Source organism: Ursus americanus, chromosome 28 (genome assembly GCF_024610735.1).
Source record: "Ursus americanus isolate L20-20 chromosome 28, mUrsAme1.1.p, whole genome shotgun sequence".
NCBI classification, from domain to species: domain Eukaryota; kingdom Metazoa; phylum Chordata; class Mammalia; order Carnivora; family Ursidae; genus Ursus; species Ursus americanus.
The window spans coordinates 37,312,760-37,331,965 of record NC_142154.1 but is presented as its reverse complement, the minus strand read 5'-3'; the positions used below and the strand labels follow the sequence as shown (position 1 = coordinate 37,331,965).

The window sequence follows — 19,206 nt, the reverse complement described above, 5'->3', positions numbered from 1 at the left end:
GAGCTCCCTAAAGCCCCAGATGCTCCTTGCGGTGAGAGTCTTACAAGAGACCTGAGTCGATGGTCCAGTGAGGTGAAGAGCTGGCAGGGTCACCCCTTCCGTTTGCCAGCTTTTACTGGGCCTATAACCCCATCATTCAAGAGCCACTATTCATGAGTTAAGCTTTGTCCTCTCCCTAAATCCTCTTTTAACAGGCAAAGAGTGTTCCCTGCAGGGGCCAACAAAGGAATTCTCTAATCACCAGATAAGACAGGCGGACAGGGCGGCTAGAGGTCAGCCTGGGGAGAGGAGCCAGGAGGAAGTGTGGAGGGAAGGGGGCTAAGAGAGGAGGAGGGCCCAGGAAGGGGAAGCTCCTGACTTCTCCACTTGATCCTTGAGGTCACCTATCACCTGAGGGTGCACCCCCTCCACCCCCCCCCCCCCCAGAGCGGGAGGGTCAGGGCTGAGAGGAGGCTCTGGCAGCCCCTCAGCTAGCGCTGTTCCTGGTGCCAGGAGAATGTTGTCAGCTGCAGAAGGCTGACTCTGAAGCAAGAGTCCCCAGGCTCCTACCAGAGGCGGGAGAGGAGTGGAGCCAGCTGTGTCGGCTTGAGCCTGGTGAGGCCCCAGCCTTGCCGGAGACCCTGACCTCTGGGTAAGGCCTGCTCCGTGGTCACTCTGTTCCAAAATAGAAATGTCCCTTGTATAAAGAGTAATGCAAAACACAACAAAACTTCTTTATGTGACTGCTTGAAATTCCACCATTAGTCACGTATTATTTTGGGTTACACATTGCCCCTCTGTGGTACGTTGAATAATGGTCCCCTGAAGACATCCATGTCCTAATCCTTGGAATTATGTTACCTTACATGGTAAAAAGGACTTTGCACATGTGATTAAGTTAAGGTTTTTGAGATGGGAGATTATCCTGGATTAGCCAGGTGGGTCTGATGTAATCACAAAAGGTCCTTATAAGAAGGAGGCAGAGGGTGAGCCAGCTAGAGGGCAATGTGCACATCCCCCTGGAACGGAAGCAAAGAACTTGAGATTTCAGCCTGAAATAGTGAATGAGACAACCTCCCCCACCCCCACCCCCGCCACCTCCCGTCAGAGTCAGGAGGCCTTCTTCAATCTGTTGGCACTGAGCCTCCCAAGGAATGTGGTGGGGACAGAAGAGGAGACTGGGTGTAGGGGAAAGAAGTGACAGCAAGAGCCCAGGCAGAACTTGCTTCCTTCCGCATCCTTGGGCCAGGCCTTGGTCTGCCCCCTGGTGCCCTGGTACCTGCCCCCCTGGTACCATCCTCCTGGCCTCCTCTCTGAGGGCCATCTTGTTTAGACCCTGCCTTCAGGTAGCCACTGTGTCATCTGCTGCTGTTTTAGGGGGCCACCAGTATGGTCACCTGACCCTCAGTATCAGCTGTAAGGACTGTCCTCCTCTCAAGATACTCCCAGAATCCTCTGCTGTGGCATCCTTAAACCCTGCTGACCAGAGAGGCTGAAGCATAGGGGCGGGAGGAAGGGGGACATTCCCCAAGGTTTTCTGAGTTCGATTATAAATGCTAGAGATGTGTTAACCTTAACAATGAGGAGGGAGATGAGAGGATGATCAGAGGAAAGGTAGCAGTGCTTCTAGAACCAAGACAAGGTATAAATCTATGTAAATAAGCAAATAGCTGCTAGACGCCCCGCCACAAGCTTCCTGCGCGCTAGCTCCTTCAGTCATGCCATCTGGGAAGCTGCAGTGTCCGTATGTTACAGATGAGGGACTGAGGCACACAGAGGATACGTGACTTTTAAAATGTCACACACGCACACAGGTCACACAGCTAATGATAAAGGCTATAGTTTCAGCTCAGATCTAACTTCAGAGCCCATGCCTTTAACTACCCTAGTGTTCTACCTCCTAAAAATATTTTAAATTTACGTGCCCATTGATGCCCCATTTTAAATCAAGCAATAGTTTCCTAGGAATGGGAAGTTAGGCTCGGGTGCGAGAAGAACGGGAGGAGCTGCATGGGGAAGCCCCTGCAAGGTGAGCGAGGAGCCTGCCAACTGGTCGCCTCTAGTCAAGGGACTTAACCGAGTGGCACACCAAGGCCAGACTACCTTAATCAAAACACAGAGAGCTTTGGATTGAACTCTGCTTTTTAGAAATTGAACTTGAATTTTATTCTTTTTCAAGGGCAGTTTTATTTTTGACCAGCTTTATGCCGCCTTGCCAATGTTCTCAAATAGTTTTGCAGCGCCTGCAAGTTATTCAAAGCAAGTTTTAGGGCCAAAGCATATTTTTTGTGTGATTTCAAGTTGGCAGGCATTGAGGCTTAGTGGAAAGCACCCAGGAGCTGGACAGACCTGAGGAGTCCTAGGTTCTGGTCCCAGACTCGCTGTTTAGGCCTGGATAGGCCTGCAGAAGTCCTCACTACACTTTCAGAGAAGGTGTCTGGTTTGAAGCCATGAAAAACATGAAGATTTTGGTTTTCTATAGGCCTCAGCTCCAGGTCCAGTCCTGCTCGCTGGGTGGAGAAGGTTGAGAGGTCTTGATTCTCTGGTAACCGCTCTAGGTCTTTGCACAAGGCCAGCTGGGAAGGGCAAGGGCGCTGGTGTCTTGGCTCTGGCCTTTGCTTTCCTGAGTCATGGGCAGCTCCCGCAACTGGTGCCCTCAGTCTCTTGGGTCCTCCAGAGGGCAGGCCTGCGGTGACTGGAGACAATTCTGGTCCCAAACTGCCCACTCCACAAATGAGGAAAGACTGACAGGCTGTCAGAGCAGAAGGCCTAGATCGGCTGGCCCTGAGGGTCACACACACTGGCCGTGGGCCCAATATATCGAATAAGAATCCCCGGAGGATGGGGCGCCGGAGTGGCTTAGTCAGTTAAGCCTCTGCCTTCGTCTCGGGTCATGATCCCAGGGTCCTGGGATCGAGTCCCACATCGGGCTCCCTGCTCAGCAGGAGTCTGCTTCTCCCTCTCCACCACCCCCTGCTCATGCGCACGCGCTCTCTCACAAAAATAAATAAAATCTTAAAAAAAAAAAAAAGAAGAAGAAGAATCCCCAGAGGTACTGGCATAAAAACAGACACACAGATCAATGGAACAGAACAGAGAGCCCAGAAATAAGCCCATGCATATGTGGTCAATTAATTTACAACAAAGGAGTCAAGAATATACAACGGGGAGAAGACAGTCTAGTCTCTTCAATAAATGGTGTTAGGGAAATGGGACCACCACATACAGAAGAATGAAACTCGACTGCCATCTTACAGCTTACACAAACGTTAACTGAAAATGGATTAAAGATTAGACTGGAAGACCTGAAACCATAAACCTCCTAGAAGACAACACAGGTGCTGGGCTCCTTGACATAAGTCTTGGCAATGATTTTTTTAATCTGACACCAAAAGCAAAAGCAACAAAAGCAAAAAAAAAAAAAGAACAAAAACACGTGGAAAATAAAAAGCTTCTGCACAGCAAAAGAAACCATCAACAAAATCGAAAGGCAACCACCGAATGGGAGAAATATTTGTGAATCATATATGTGATAAGGAGCTAGTATCCAAAATATATAAAGAACTCACGTAACCCAACAACAACAACAACAAAATTTAAAATGGGCAGATCTGAACAAATTTTCTTTCCTTTCTTTTTTTTTTTAAAAGATTTTATTTATTTGAGAGAGCGAGCGTATGCATGCGCACACGTGGGAGGAGGGGCAGGAGATGGACAAGTAGACTCCCCGCCAAGCTGGGAGCCCTACACAGGGCTCCATCCCAGGACCCCAAGATCATGACCTGAGCTGAAGTCAGAGGCCTAACCCACTGAGCCACCCAGGTGCCCTGAATAGACATTTTTTTCAAAGAAGACATATAGATAGCCAACAGGTACATGAAAATATGCTCAAGAGCATTAATTGTCAGGGAGATGCAAATCAAAACCACAAGGAGCTATCGCCTCACACCTGTCAGAATGGCTACTGGCAAAAAGACGAGATAACAGGTGTTGGCGAGGATGCGGAGAAAGGGAACCCTCGTACAGTGTTGGTGGGAATGTACATGGGGGCAGCCGCTGTGGAAAACAGTAGGGAGGTTCCTCAAAAAATTAAAAACAGACCTACCGTATGATTTAGAAATTCCACTTCTGGATGTTTATTCGAAGAAGACAAAAACACTAACTCAAAACGATAGATGCCCCCCCATGTTCACGGCAGCATTATCTACAGCAGCCAGGACATGGAAACAACCCCAATGTCCACAGATGGAGGAATCGATAAAGAAACTGTGGTCTATATATGCAATGGGGTATTATCCAGCCATAAAAGGAATGAAATCTTGCCATTTGAGACAACATGGATGGACCTCAAGGGTGTTATGCTAAGTGAAATAAGTCAGACAGAGAAAGACAAATACCATATGATTGATTTCTCTTATATGTGGAATCTAAAAAGCAAAAACTTTTTAAAAAAACCCAAAACCCAAGCTGATAGATGACAGAGAACAGATTAGTGGTTGGGAGAAATGGGTGACAGAGGTCAACAACAACAAAAGCAATCATAAAACAACAACAACAGATTTTTTAAAAAATCCCCAGGGAGCTGTTTACAAAAACAAAACAGGTCCCTGGGGCTGCCAAGCTGGACTTTCTAAATCAGGTCACCCAGGAGTAGGGCCTGGGCCTCTTTAACAAACTCTTCAGGGAATTCTTATGGATGGCAGCCAGGTCCAGTCTTTCCACTTTTCCCGGGGAAACTGAGGCCCAAAGAGGCCTTAAGCCAGTCAGCAGCAGAAACAAAGTAAGCACTTAGGTCTTCTGAACCACAGTTAGATGTTCTTTCCACATTAAGACCAGGAGCCTGCAGGACTGAAAAGAACTGCCCACTATTTATTTGTTTTAATATTCTTAAAATCAAAGTTACTAGTGAATATAGTTTAAAGAGTCAAATACAGGTAGTTTTTACAAGAGCTTGGATGAAAAAACACAGTTCCTTGTCTCTACTCCCCCATCTGCCCCTCCCCAGAGGCAATGATTTCAACTCTTTCAGCTGATTGTTTTAGTACTGGAAGAGACCAGAATGTCACCCCAAAATATGCCTCTTTGACATAAAATTTATTTTGAGGTGAAGGTAATTAAGAAGCAACAAATGCAGGAAAAAAGCTCACTCTACCCTCCCCCACATTTTGCCTAAAGGCAAGGTATAAATTCTCCTTTTCTGGAGATAGATTCTTATCAGCCCAGACATGCTCCAGAGGGATCTGCCAACAAACCTACTCAGTCGGTTCGCTTCCTTGTATTTACACCTCCCCCTCCGCCAACAGCTTGCCATTCCTGGAAGCCCAAAACCGGTTTGCTTTGTCCTGTCATCTCTCTACAAATGGACTGGTCTTTGTTGAAGATGCTATACAAGCCAGAGTTCTAACTGCTGCTTTGAGTTACTTTTCATTGAGGTTTCTCCCACATGCTGTGTGCTACATGCATTAATGAACTGTTTTTCTCTCCTTAATCCATCTTTTCCATGAGGAGCCCCAGCTGAAAACCTAAAATGGGTAAAGTTTTGCCTCCCCTACAGTATTTACCTCCACCTTTGGCACTGTTTGCATTTTTACAATAGGCATGCGTCACTCTCGTGTAATTTTTTTTTTTTTTTTTAGTTTATTCAACACCCAACGTGGGGCTCAAATTCACAACGCTGAGATCAAGAGCTGCATGGCCTTCTGACTGCGCCAGCCAGGTGCCCCTCTTCTGCAGTCTTAATAACACAGTTAATGTGGATTGCCAGGTCTGGCCCAGGACTGGGATGCACAGGCATTATGGAATACGCCAGTGCTCACTGGGCACAGGCTACCAGCTCCTCCAGCGCCTGCTCACTGCGATTGCCGTGGACCAGCAGCACTTCCTTGATCCGGTCCTGCTGGAAGCCCATGTCACTGAACTGTTCCCAGAGGCGCAGGAACTCCCCTGCCTGAGGAAGGGGAAGCAGAGAGAGTGCTGGGGACTCTGCCAGACCAGCCACCTCCCTGTGGAGCCCTCTCCCTGGTACCTACCGTATCTACTCCCACAAAGCTGTGGACTTCCCAAGCCAGGTAAGCCTGATCCTGGGCAGCACCCGCTGTTTTTTCCTGTACCTCAGGGTGACATAGGCCTGGACCTCCCTTCCTGTGCCCGGCCTGGCCACTGGCTCCAACCTGGCTTTACTCCCTCACTTCAGCTCATTCCTGACTCCTGGTGCTCGGGGACTGGGCAGAAAGCAGGAGGCTGCATACTGGTGCCCCGAGGATGCACCACCTGGGGTCTCTGCCCAAGCCCCAAACCCTGCCAAAGGTTCACGCAGTGCAGCCTCGACTTTCCTTCCTCCTCTGGCCCCAGTGCCTGAAAAGTCCCTGCTTCTCCTCCCTCCCTCCTCCTTGGCCTCCCTCCCCGCCCTCTGTCCTTGCCTCAGCCTCTGTGGAGAAGCGCCCAGCAGAGCCTGGGGCAACAGCACACTGTGGACAGGTCATGTATGCTGGCACTCAGAACGTACCATTGGGCCCACAGCTGCCTGCCTTCTGGGTTTCCAGGTAGGCAGCAAACTCCCTGAGCAGAGCTTATGTATCTTTGTGCCATGCGTGGCTCCTCTCTGGGTGTCTGACAGAGTGGGCATTCAATAATAGTTGTGTGTTGATTTGGCTAAATAATGCAAAAGCCTTGCCTCCTGCTTCCCTCCCTACCCCTTCTCCTCCCCCTCCCATGCTTCACCTCCCTGGGCTGTCTCCTCCCCAGGGCTCAGCAAGCAGGCCATCTCCTGAGGCCCCCAGGCTCTGGATCTGGCACGGGTGTGCCCCTGCACACTAGGCTCGTGTGCACCCCCATCCCCCCCTCTCGTCCCCCTGGGCCCAGGCAGGTGGGCCTGCTGACCTGGCTCTCGGAGAACTGGAACATCTCCATGGCCTCCTCCACCAGCCCCTCGTCGTAGCCTTGTCGCAGCAGCCGGTCACAGGCACTAAGGTAGCTGAGAAACTGGGCCAGAAAGGGGCCCCGGTGGTGGGGGGGGGCCAGTAAGAACAGTGGCAGGGGCAGCAGATGGGATACAGGAGGCGCCCTGGGGGCCTCAGCAAGGCCTGAGCTTAGACCAGGCTGACGAGTCAACCCACCACACATGATATGGCCCCAGAGACCCTGTGAGCCAGTGGTCCTCGGGGGACCCGGGGGTGGGTAGACAGCAAGTTCTTACTAACTGTCCCCAGCTGGGGGCTGTAATCCAGGAAAAGGGCCGTCAGGGTGAGCGAAGGTGTTCACAGACCCAAGGTGGGGAGGGCACCGGCCGGAAGCACGGGCGCCCCACCACCACGCGTCCCAGTCCGTTCACCCTCCCTACAGAGCGCCCACCTGTGAGAAGCAGCCTCCTCAGCACCCACACCTGGGCAGCCCCACCCTGTCCCTAGACCCATACAGCTCTGCCATCCGGGATCGCGTGAGCCCCGGTGCTGGAAAGGGGAGGAGGACGGAGGAAGATACCACAGGGCTGGAAACGTGTTGAGGTCACTCAGTGCTTAGTCACCAGGAGCTGCTTTTGCCCTCAGGACGAAGTACCGGGGCCCAAAGCCCTACCCCCTGCCCCTGTCAGCGGCCTCAGCAACCTCCTCAGCACCCCAGGCCTCTGCACCTCTGACTCCTTTGGCCAAGGCCAGCCTCACCCCTCTTCCCTGGGGAGCCTCTGCCGCGGTCTCCACTGGGGGCCTTGCCTGCTGCTCGCATAGCACTGTGCTTCCCCCGTCACAGCACGTACAACTCTGTAGTTCTCCTCTCTCTCTCAGCGAGGGAAGGGCTGTCTCTTGCTCACCACTGTGTCCCCAGCACCCAGCACGGCAGGCAGAAGGAGCGCAATAAATGTATGCTGCGTTTATAAGACGAATTAAGAATGACCTTCAAGGTGCCCAAAGCTTAGGGTGGGGATGAACCAGATATGGGAAATCCTGAGCGCCAGGCAAACCAAAGCAAGACTTAGAGTCAATGCCAAATGAAGGCTCCAGACCGTAAGAATTATGGGCAGAGGTGGAGAAGAAACAGGGAGGTTTCTGCAGAGCTTCAGAGCTGGGCAGGACGCATGGATCATACAGATGAATGTTTTTCAAACTGCTTTCGCTTCTGAGCTGTCCAAGCATCAGGAGGCGTCAACACTAATGGGAAGGTGGAGCTGCTCTGGGAGAAGTGGGGGCAGCAGCAGGGGAGCCAGAGCCCCGTGCTCCTGCCTCAGGCGCCTAGACCTTGCTCTGAGCATGTTTTGTAAACCACCCAGCCCAGCCCTCCTTGCGCAGTGGAAGATACAGGTCCACGCAGGGTGGGCAGCTTGCCCGGGGACCCAGGACTAGGGCCTAGGTCACCTGACCTCTCGGCTTTGTCCCTCGGGGGTCCAGTGCTAGAGGAGCGGCTCTGAGCTGCCTTGAAAGTAGACAGGATTTCCAAAAGTGAAAACAAGAGCAAGTCAAGAGTGGATGGTGGCTGCTCCCTTAGCCTCTTGGTTCAAACACAGCGAAGGTTCTTGGCCTTGGTGTGGACCGTAGCTACCTGGGAGCTCTAACACAAGTACCCAGAAACCACTGATGCTTCCCTCCAGAGGCTCTGATGTAATCGGTCTCAGAGGCAGTCTGGGCACTGGGACTTTTATAGCTCTTCACGTAATTCTGGGCAGCCCAGGCTGAGAACCACTGACTCAAGGGACGGCTGACCTCAATCCACACCAGTAGACCCCATGTCAGAACCACCTTCAGATCCTTAACGTGCTAGGCCCTTGGGCACACTCCAGATCCACTGACTGGGATCCTCCAGAGTAGGTCCTGGGGACCTACACTTGCAGAGATTCTGATGCTCGGTCAGCTTTTGGGCCTATGAGACTGTCGAAGCCTCCAGGTCTGCCTCAGGCCCCAGGGTGGGTAAGGATGTCATCTTTACACCCCAGGATGGGGCCCTCAGCAGCCACTGATTAAAAACACATATCCCCCTCCATTCTGCAAAGAGGGAAAGTGAGGTTCAAAGAGGGGCCCTGAGGTGCCTGGAGTCCCACACCTAGTCTGGGCCTGGCCTGTGGATGTTCACACATGCCACCCATGCTGTCCTGTAGGCAGCCAGTGGGGACGTCAATCCTTGTGGAAGGAAGGAATGATGGGCAGAGCTTATCTTTTGTACCGCCTTTCTCCCCGGCTCTTCTAACTGCTCTGTCTCTGTCACCTGAGGCTCGCCTTCCTGGGCCATCTGTCAATAATTTCTGGCCAAAAAAAGTTTACTATAGTGTATATGCTTTAAGGGGGGAAGGAATCTGAACCCAAAGGAGTTGCTCACTTAGTGGTGGAATGTCACAGAATAGAGGGATAATCACTTGGTGGGGGAGGGCAGGTGGAGTCATTCAGTGGCCCTTCAGGCCCACACCGCAGGGCTTGGCACCTGACTGACCACCATGGAAGAGGGCCACCCAGAGATCCTGACCAGGCTGGTGGTCAGTGCATATCTGGAAACACAATGTTCCTGATGCAGTGGGATTCTTCCAGCCCACCCACAGGGAGGCCAGTGCCCCGTGTTGGCTCTGACTGATCTTCAGCCCCCCACAGTGATGGCCTGAAACCTCAGCCTTGACACAGGAGCTAAAAGGACTGGGGGTCATGTCAGAGCCCCCACTGTGGCTGCAGTCCCTCACAGTCCTCCTGGCCAGCTTCTTGGCCCAGGTCCTGGCTTCCAGCATCAGATGAAGGTGGGGACAACTTTAGATCTACTCTTAAATCTCAGATCGGCCTGGGGTGCTTCACTGGAAGGTTCTCACACAGAAAATGAGAGAAAAGCACCATGCAACAAAGATTCAGAGTCAAACCTGCCTCAACTCTGGTTCTTCCGCTCATTGGTTATATGAATCTCCTTGGCCTCAGTTTCCTCATCTGCAAAGTGGGGCAGTAGTAGCAACCTTGCAGAATTGAAAAGATCTGATCAAATATTCTCAGATTGAGGGCCTGGCACAAAGAAGGTGTTCGATGAATGTCAGCAGCCGTGTTGGAAGTTTTCCTCCAGGACAAGGCATAGATTGCTGAAGCCGGAGGAGAGCAGAAGCAGGAGAGGGTGGGAGGGGCAGCCAGGTGTGTCCGCCCTCCTCCTCAACCTGGCAGCAGCACGTCCTGCTTCAGCTCCGGTCAGTCACTCTCCTTCTGTCCCTCCCTTATCCAGGAGCAGGCAGCTCTGGACCTCACGGACCCAACACATGACAGTCACCAGTGATTGTGGAGCCAGTATCCAAGCCCTCTGATGGTGACGGGGCAGAGACAGAAGAAAGGACTAAGTGCCAACCACCCTGGGACCTTTTGATACCTGCAGCTCAGCTTTCTAACCAAAAAAGCCCACACGTTCAGAGAGAAATGGGAAGTGGGATGTGACCTTCAGGTGGGGGAAGGGAGGTTCAGGCAGTGGCATTCAGTGTCACCTCCTTGCCCCTACTCATAACCCTTCCATGCCTGCCTTTTTGTTAGTGGGTCATTTATAAACTTCTCAGCCCAGCCTTCAAGGCACCCTCAGTCTGCCCTCAATCCCCCTTCTGTCCCATCTCCCGCCAGCCTGCTTCATGCACCGCGTACTCCAGCGAGACTGGTCAGATCAGCGCCTCCCGAGCCCCTCCTTACTGCCTCCACTCCTTTGCTCACACTGTTCCTCCTGCTTGGAATATCATCCCTCCTCCTTCCTTCAAATTCAGAGCTTACTCATCCTCAAAGTCCAGCTCAAGATGCAGCACCCCCACGAAGCCTTTGCTGATTATTGGAAACCCTAGTGCTCGACTAAGAATGGTCATAAAGTCTTCGCAGTCCCTTCCACCAAGAGGAGGTTTCCCCCATAGCTCCTAGCTGCATCTGGAGCCCTAGGAAGTGCCCAGTAAACGCTGTGGACTAGATGGCATGGATGGATGGGTAGACCAAAAGAGGAAGAGACGGCTATGAATATGGATAAACTGCTCATTGAGGGAAGTGGCAGAGCTCTGCCATCCCTATGGTAGCCAACAGTCACATGTGGCTGTTTTAATTTAAATTAATTACAATTAAGTAAAATTAAAAATTCAGTTTCTTAGTCGCACTAGCCATATTTCAACAAAAGGCCAGTGTCTACCGTATTGGACAACCCAGGTATAAAACATCTCTCTCATTGCAGAAAGTTTTGTTGGGTATCTGTGGAGAGATTATTGGCTGCCCAAAGCTCCAGCCCCCTGTGCTTGGGGTAGAGACTGGGACAGGAGTAGAATATTAAAACCCTCCATATGGGCATGGGGATTCCTGATAAACCCTTATGGAGAAAATAGCATTAGGGTCTAGAAACTTGCTCATAACCCTCAACAACGAATGCCAGGCTAAGGTTCTGCTTCTAAGAGAAGGAAGCAAAACTTTTTCAAGTTAAAGATAAAAACAACTTGGCCACTCACCTGGCTCCAGACCCAGAGCCCCCCAGCTCGGGGCCCCTCCTTCACCTACCTGGCTCAGGCTCTGCCGCCCTGTCTTCTGCAGAGCCCCGATGGCCCTATGCAGGGGGTACCCCAGGGCGACCACTGGCCCGATGAGGTCTTGCTCCTCCTGGCTCAGGGCGGACAGCAGGTCCGCAGAAGCAGGGTGTGATCCCCAGGCGCTGAGATGCTGAGGCACCCCCCCAACAGGTGGCAGGCAGGTGTACGGGCTGAGGGACTGAAATACAGACAGGCTGGATGTGTCCGTTACCCCTGGAGCCAGGGGTAGGACATCATTTCACAAGAGAACTATGATAGGTCCATCCTATTGTCTCATTTTACAGACATCAAAATTGAGGTCCAGAGAAGTTAATGACTGGGTAAGCAACACACATTTGGGACCTGAGTCCTACTCAGAATCACATTCGGGGTTCTTTACCCCACACTTTAGAGGGGGAGCAGGGGTGGATCTTCTTCCGTTTTCAGTTTGGCTGGGCTGGGGCCTGGCAGGGCATGGAGCAGGGTAGGGACTGGGCCCAGCTGTGTGCTGAGGAGCCCACGCAGGCCTTAGAGTAAGGAGGGTGGCTCGCAGGCGTTTCAATCAGTTTGGCCAGCATCCCCCCTGACCATTCCCTATAAAGAAGCACCCATCTGCCAACCCTGAGCAGATCCCCCTGTCCCCTTCTCCCCAAGGAAAGCCCAGCTGCTGCTCTGGCTCCTGGGGCAGAATGTGCATGTGCGACATGAATTGTCCACCCATCCCTATCTTTTCAGGGGTGTTCCTGTCATGAGCTTACCCTAGGGTCTGCTTTTGACCCCCAAACCGGAAAACATTCAAATCTTAGGATCCGAGTCTACTCCTGCAACCTTAAAAATGATTCTTAGCTGTTCTCTGGCTCAGTTGTCTCCTCTGCAGAACATGGGCCCATTACCCCCACAGGGTTGTTGCTAGAGTTAAATTTCATCCGGACCAGGGAAGAGCCGTCCGGGCATCAGCATCTGGCCCTGGATGTGGCGTGGCCTGTCAGTTTACAGAGCCTCTTCTCTGTGTTTGCTCTAAGCAACTGTGTGAGGAAAAGTGGCCCACTTTACAGGTAGAAAAGGGAAAGCTCAGAGCAGTTCAGTGACTTGCCGAAGGTCACACACCCGGGGGTGGGCAGAGCCAGATCTCTAGTCTGTCTTTTGGATTTATTTTCACCTGGGCCTTATTCTGTTGTATCTCCTGGCCTGACTGTAGGGGGCAGAAAGCTGGGCCCGACTGTCACCTCTGGCACTCAACCCTGACCCACGCCATCTGCTCCAGATCCAGGTCTGAAGGAGTTCGGTACCTGCATAATTTGGGCCTCTTAAAAAAGGCACACAATTATGAATATAAAATTAGATATAAGGCTTTGCAAGAGGCAAAGCGAGGGGTATGAGGCGTAAGCTTCACTGGTTTCACTTCAAATTCACTTCAAATTCACTTCTGCTCCCGGTTCTTCCCCGTGCACATGATCTGTCCTGAAGCCTTCCCAGTCTGCAAGAACTGTGCCCTCTCTCAGCACATATCCCTCCCACTACTACACAGCGCTGCCTTCTCCCACATCCCCTTGGCCAACTCTCCCTCAGTGAGTGTCTCTTCCAACTGGGAGCCCAGCAGGAAATAACTGCTCAGGGAGGATCGTTTGAGCCTGAGCGCACCCGCCCTACGCGAAGCCTCGCTCTGTGGGGAGCCCTAGATTTGAGTCACTTTCATTCATTCAACGGACATTCACTGAGCACCCCCTAGGGGCCAATCTGCTGCTGGGTGCCCTGGAAACAAAAATGAAGGCCTTCCAATCCCTGCCCTAAAAGAATTCATACTGCATGGGAAAAGACAGGTACTGGAAAATCACGATTCTTGTGACATGTGCCCTAATAGAAGCAAAACGGACGCAGCGGGAAACAGGGAACGGGGCCTCTGAGCAGGGACTAGTCCAGGCCAAGGGCCACAGGAAGGACAGCACGGTACGGGGCCAGATGAGAACAGGAAAAGGCAGGGAGAAGGGGAGAGGGGGGAACGAGGGCCGCGGACCAGGCTGGGAACGCAGACTACGGGGGGCCTTGCTGCAGGGCTGCGGCCCTGGCCGAGCGGGCAGGTTCCTTACCGCGACCGTGGGCTTGTGGCTGCGCAGCGGGGGCATGGCGCCGGCCGTGGAGGGCCGCGGGGGCGGCGCGGGGGCGCTGGCGAGCGGGGGCGCGGGGCCGGCGGGCGGCACGGGGCCCGGACCCGGCGCGGGGCTGGGGCAGAGGCTCAGCGCCCGGTGGCGGATGCGGTGCAGGAGGGCGCGGGGGCGGGCGGCCAGCCGGCCCTCGGAGAGCCGCCGCCGCGCCCCGGCCAGCTCCGACCTCACGCCGCGCAGCAAGTCCAGCGAGCACCGGGGGTGGCCGGGGCCGGGGCTCGCAGGGGAGCTGGACAGGGGGCTGCGGGGACCTGGCTCTTCCTCGTCGGCAGAGGCGGCTTCTTCCCCGTCGTGGGCCTCTCCCTGGTTCTCTTCCTCTTCCTCCTCCTCGTCCTCCTCCTCTTTCTGCGCCTCCTGGTCAAGCCGCTGCTGGGGTCCGGCCTCAGGGCCCGTGTCTGCAGCAGGTGCGGACACTAGCTCGGGTTCCGGGCTGACCAGCAGGAGCCAGGCGGGAGGGGCCGATGCCTTTCCCGTAGCGTCGCACTGGACCGGGCAGGGCCCCCGGACGACAGCCTCCACCCAGAAGAGCGCTCTCCTCTCCAGGCCGAAGTCGTGCTGCGAGGAGAAGGCGACATGAGGTTCTCAGGCCCCAACCAGGGCCAAGGGGCGCACCCCTACCCCGTGGCCTCCAGGGAACCTGTTCAGCCAAAAACTTGCCAGGCCTGGGCAGTTTCTGAACTCCAGGCCTCCATCACCACCCACCCTCAGCCCCAGTTTTAGCTAGCGCTGGGTTCGATGGACATCAGTAACAGCCGAATGGTTAACTCTGCCTAGAGGACATAATGAGGAATAGGTTAGTAGAATGAAATGTAGTGAAATCCAATATCTAAGTTCCCTTGCCATTCAGTATGTAATTGAACAATAGCAGTTTTAAACGTCTCCAATAAACCTTATTCTTAGCAAAGAAACTTTCACTTGAGCCAGCACCATTTGCCAGTGAGCACTCAGCCCTGGAGGCCCACGGAGGCACACAAACCTCCCTATGGAATACTACCTGCCCCCTTCCCCTTTGATGCCATCAGAGGTTACACTGAGGCCCGGAAAGGTAAAAATCACTAACCTCTGTTAAACTCTACTTAGTACGTTCTAGTGTTATTTCTAGTTCCAGATTATGAAAATGAGGCCAGAATCTTTAATTTGCTGGAGGTCAGATTGGTGTTGAGCGGCTTGAGCTGGGATTCCTCTGTCCACCTGACACTCGACTCCACATCAGGCCACCTGAAAAAGCAGTCTGGAGTTCACATAAATAATCTAACTTGAGAGTTTAGAAATGAGTCAAAAATAAAATGTTCATCTGCTGCCTAGCTTTAAAAATAAGAACCAGAAATACAAAACTCCGTTAAAAAATGTCAAATTGTTTAAAAGGCAATTTCAATGCTCTGTGATGGCCAGAGAAGGAAGAACAAAGCTGAGGGAAGTGGTATTTGTGAGGGGAAGGAGAGGCAGAAAGATCCTTGGACACTCAGATCACAGGCACTGTCCCCTCTCCTGACATGACCCTAGGTTAGGGAGAGGAGCATAACTTGGCTGTTCCAGCATGGCTCCCTGACTGAGGTCAGGGACTGTCTTATTCCTCTCTGCGTCCTCAGGGCCCAGGCAGGACTGGCACCGGGTGGAAGTTTGTAAGTATGTGCAGAATAAATGGTTGAATGAAGAGATTGGAGCAAAACAGGCAGGTTGTGAAGGACAGAAGAGGGAAAAAGACCATGTGAGGGGTGATGAGGCAGACGTGGAGAGAAAGAGACTGAGGAGGGTTAGAGATAGCTGGCGGGACTCAGGGGATGAAAAGACACCAGTACCCAACAAATACCAACACTTATGATTTACGGAACTAAGCAAGATGATTCTAAAGTTCGTATGAAAAGCAAACAAATCAGAACAGCCAGAAAAACTCTGGGCACAAAAAGATAAATAGGGAGGACTGGCCCTACTAGCTGTAAAATATATTAGAAAATGTCAATAATTAAAACTATGGTATTGGCATAGATGCGGGGATAGAATAGGAAGTCCAGAAATAGACTTTAATATCTATGGGGCTTTAGTAAATAATAAAGGTGGCATCTCAAGCAATGGGGAAAAGAGGGACTAGCCAATAATTGGTGTTAGCTAGCTGGAAGAAAAGAAAGTTGATCTATTCTCATGTTACACAAGGATGAATTCCAAAAGGATCAAAAATTCAAATGTATGATATGAAACCATAAAAGTACCAGGAAAAAAACCGAAGAGACATGCTTTATAACCTCAAGTGGGGAAAGCCCTTCCAGAAGCCATAAACGTACAGATACACACATGTGCAAAATCTGCATGGCAAGTACACCACAAGAAGCAAGGTCAAAGACAAAGAACAAACTGGGGGGACAACAGCACTCACATCAGAGACAAAGGGCTAAATTTACTAATATAGAAAGTGCTAGAACTAGACTGGAAAAAGGCCAATAGTTCAAGGGGAACATGAGCAAAAGATATGTACAGTCCACAGAAGAGAGCCATACGGACGGTTTCTAAACACAGGAAGAGCTGCTCGACGTCACTCATGATAAGAGAAAGGCAAATCGAGACTACCCTGAGATCCCATCCGCCTACCCCTCGGCAAAATCCGAAGTCTTCGGACACTGTTGGAGGGTGGGGAGGGTGAGGCCTCTTGGAGAGTGCTGGCTGGGATGGAAATCAGTATGAGCCCTACTGAGCGCAATTTGGAAAAACACTGAAACAAATTCAAAGGACATCTGCATATCGTCATTCCCTGCAGCATTGTTCGTCGTGGCGAAAGACTGGGAAGAACCCAGGTGTCCATCAAGAGGGCACCCATTCAAGAAAATACGATATACCCATGTAATGCAATGCTACACAGTGAAAAATGAAACTGATGAAGCTTTTTATGTACCGATATAGAAAGATCTAAAATACATTAGGTAAAAAAGTCAGGAAGAACAGTGTATATAAAATGCTACCTTTGGGGTAAAAGGGGAGGAAATAGCTGTACTTGCTTGTCTCTACACACATGAGCACCCCTGGAAGAATACAAAGAAAATGAGGAACAGATATCCCCAGCAAGGGGGTGGAGCTGGGGACCTAGGTAGATGGGAAGGTGTCAGTGGGAGGCTGTCTGCTCTCCCGAGGCCTTCAAGCTGCCTGTGGGCCACACTGACCACCCCCCTTGCTTTTGTAGATTAAGTGTTATTGGCTACAGCCCTACCCACGCACACCTTTCCAGAACTATGGCTTTTCCCTACAGCAACAGAATTGAGTAATTGCCAGTTTTTACCATCTGGTCTCCTACAGGAAATGTTTGCCAATCTCTGCTCTATACCATTTCATAAGCCTTTTTTTTTTTTTCATTTTTAAACTACGTGAATGTATTTTTTCTCTAAAAATATTTTGTTGTTAGGCCAATTCACTATTAAAGGGAAACTATGAAACAATAAAACACAGACTTGCCAAGGCTTTAAGTGTGGAAGGAAGGGTGAAGGCAGCAGGGTGGATAGGGTGGATATGGGCTTTGGGGTCTGACAGACACGTGTTGGAAAGCTGGCTGTGTCCCTCACAAGTGTATCGGTTGGGCGGGAGCTTTGGTTTCCTGTGCCATGGGGTAGGAACACACGCCTGCTAGAAGGGTTATCGATAAATTTGAGAGAGAAGAGTGAACGTACACAGAGCACCTACGCACAGGCCGAGTGCACAGCAGGTGCTCACTTATGGTAGCTGTGGTTAGTACTTTTTCCCTTTACACCCCCGTAGGTTCACCTGGTAATCTAGCCACTATCTAGAACGTCGTTGTTATGGGAGAATGTATGCCAAGTTCCAAACACTGGGAATACAGCCCGATGAGCTCAAGAGGACCTACCAGGAGAGGCTGCAAAGCATACTTGGAATCTCATGCTTCTCTGTCTGTTAGACTGGCCCTGCAGTGAAAGAAATGGAGGCCCAGGCAGGGAAACAGGCTCCAGGGAGTACAGACACCCTCGCTGAGAGTAGGGGGCGGAGCCCGGCTCAGCACCGGGGCCAGGACACCAGACATGCACTCGGCAGAAAGGTGCCCAGTTCTGCTTCTAAGAGAAGTAACTTTCAGGATAGCCTCTTCCAGGCTTGGCCTGAGCTCAGCAGGGAGGGAGAAGCTGTGGTAATCCGCCTCCACTGGAGCTTAGTCGGATGAATCCCTCTTCCCAACGACACGGGCCCACAGCTCAGGCTGTCTGGGAAAAGTGAGAGCTCCTGCCCCACAGAGTATGGGCCCTTGGACTCTGCGCTCTGAGTTTTCCAGAACTTATTTCCCCTCTGGAGACCTTGGTCCTAAGGGTCTGCAGATAAAGCAAAATGGCACGGAGTCTCCTGCTCCTGGGCCCCCAAGACACTCAAGCCCCTAAAGCCCCTTCCTCCTTCGTGGATTGTACTTTCTGCACCTGACTTCCTGCAACCCGGTTTTCTGCCTTGGAACATTACCCGTCCAGGGTCTCATGCTCCAATCCCGCTCTTAGCTAATATGCAACGATTCGGAGTTAAGACCTGGGTTTTAGTCTTGCCATTGCCGCTAACTTTGGACAAATCATTTCCCTCCTCTGGACTTCAGGTTCCTCGTGTGCAAAGTGAGTGAGGGCCGCCCTAGATCCTCAGAATTTTTTACAAAGTACCCTGCAGACAGTAGAGAAGGAGCACACGAGAGTCTGAGAGGCCCGACACCAGTTTTTTTGCAATCTTGTTCTTTCATTTTTAAAAATTCATGTGAATTTTGCATCCTATCTCATGATCTGTGTTATAACAGATATGCAATAGGTTTCCCCCTAAACCTTCAAGTAAACTTGACTCTCCTGGAATTTAACTAATCACGTTTATCTTGAGGGTGTGCGACACCACCGCATACACTGGGTGCGTATGTATGTGAGCTGTGGGGCATGGGGTGTCTCAAGGGCGCCTGCAGGGCACATGTGTAAGCCCTTCCAATGTGTCCCATGTAACTGTGTTTTAACAGAGGATTCTGGAGATAGTGTCTTAGTTCACAGGAGTGATTCTAAATGGTAGAATTTTAGACATGGCAGCAGGCTGACAGGGAAAAGATGAATTGGAGTATCCTTGCAATGACTCTTAGCCACTTCCTATAGGCAGCTTCCTGTTATCCTAAGCTTAAATAAGACCCACCAAATAATCCCCATCACGAGGCCATCAGCCTTTTTCATAAGACACCTTTTCCCCTTGGGTTATTTCCAAAACTTTCTAGAATATGCCAGAGATGGACTTGCTGCCATGTATGTATGTATGTATGTATGTATGTAGGCTCCATGCTTGGGGCTTGAACTCACAGCCCTGAGATCGACACCTGAGCTGAGCTCAAGAGTCGGACACTTAACCCACTGGACCACCCAGGCGCCCTGGCCTTGCTGCCCTTTAAAATCAAGGAACAAGGCCCATGAGTCTCAGTATTAGATCTACAGACCCAGAGACGAGATAGACGGACAGAGATACACTTACCATAGAACCCAGCAGAAGCTCCCTGCAGTCTGAGACGCTGAGCTCTGGCCCAGGAAAGGGCTCTGTGCCTATCACAAAGCCATTGGGCACCTTGAAGGGGACGCCATCAAGGGCATTCATTCTGTCAGAGGAGTGTGG

At 51.5% G+C, this 19,206-nt stretch overlaps 1 protein-coding gene across 1 annotated transcript; it reads right to left on the bottom strand.

Moving 5' to 3' along the window:
• Positions 1–1,099: 1,099 nt before the first annotated feature.
• UBAP1L (ubiquitin associated protein 1 like) lies at positions 1,100–19,202 on the bottom strand. Its single transcript, XM_045810662.2, has 5 exons — positions 19,069–19,202; positions 13,531–14,160; positions 11,436–11,642; positions 6,859–6,960; positions 1,100–5,926 (listed from the first exon to the last, which is right to left on the bottom strand). The coding sequence occupies exons 1-5, from the start codon at positions 19,186–19,188 to the stop codon at positions 5,792–5,794; spliced, it is 1,194 nt and encodes a 397-aa protein (XP_045666618.2). The 5' UTR covers positions 19,189–19,202; the 3' UTR covers positions 1,100–5,791.
• Between the last annotated feature and the right edge of the window lie 4 nt (positions 19,203–19,206).

Excerpts from the sequence above, each read along its gene's own strand:
- UBAP1L (XM_045810662.2), bottom strand. The coding sequence starts at position 19,188 with ATGAATGCCCTTGATGGCGTCCCCTTCAAGGTGCCCAATGGCTTTGTG. Across the intron at positions 11,643-13,530 it reads GCCACAAGCCCACGGTCGCG|TCCCTCAGCCCGTACACCTG; the intron begins GTAAGGAACCTG and ends TCTGTATTTCAG. Across the intron at positions 5,927-6,858 it reads TCCAGTTCTCCGAGAGCCAG|GCAGGGGAGTTCCTGCGCCT; the intron begins GTCAGCAGGCCC and ends CCCCTTCCTCAG.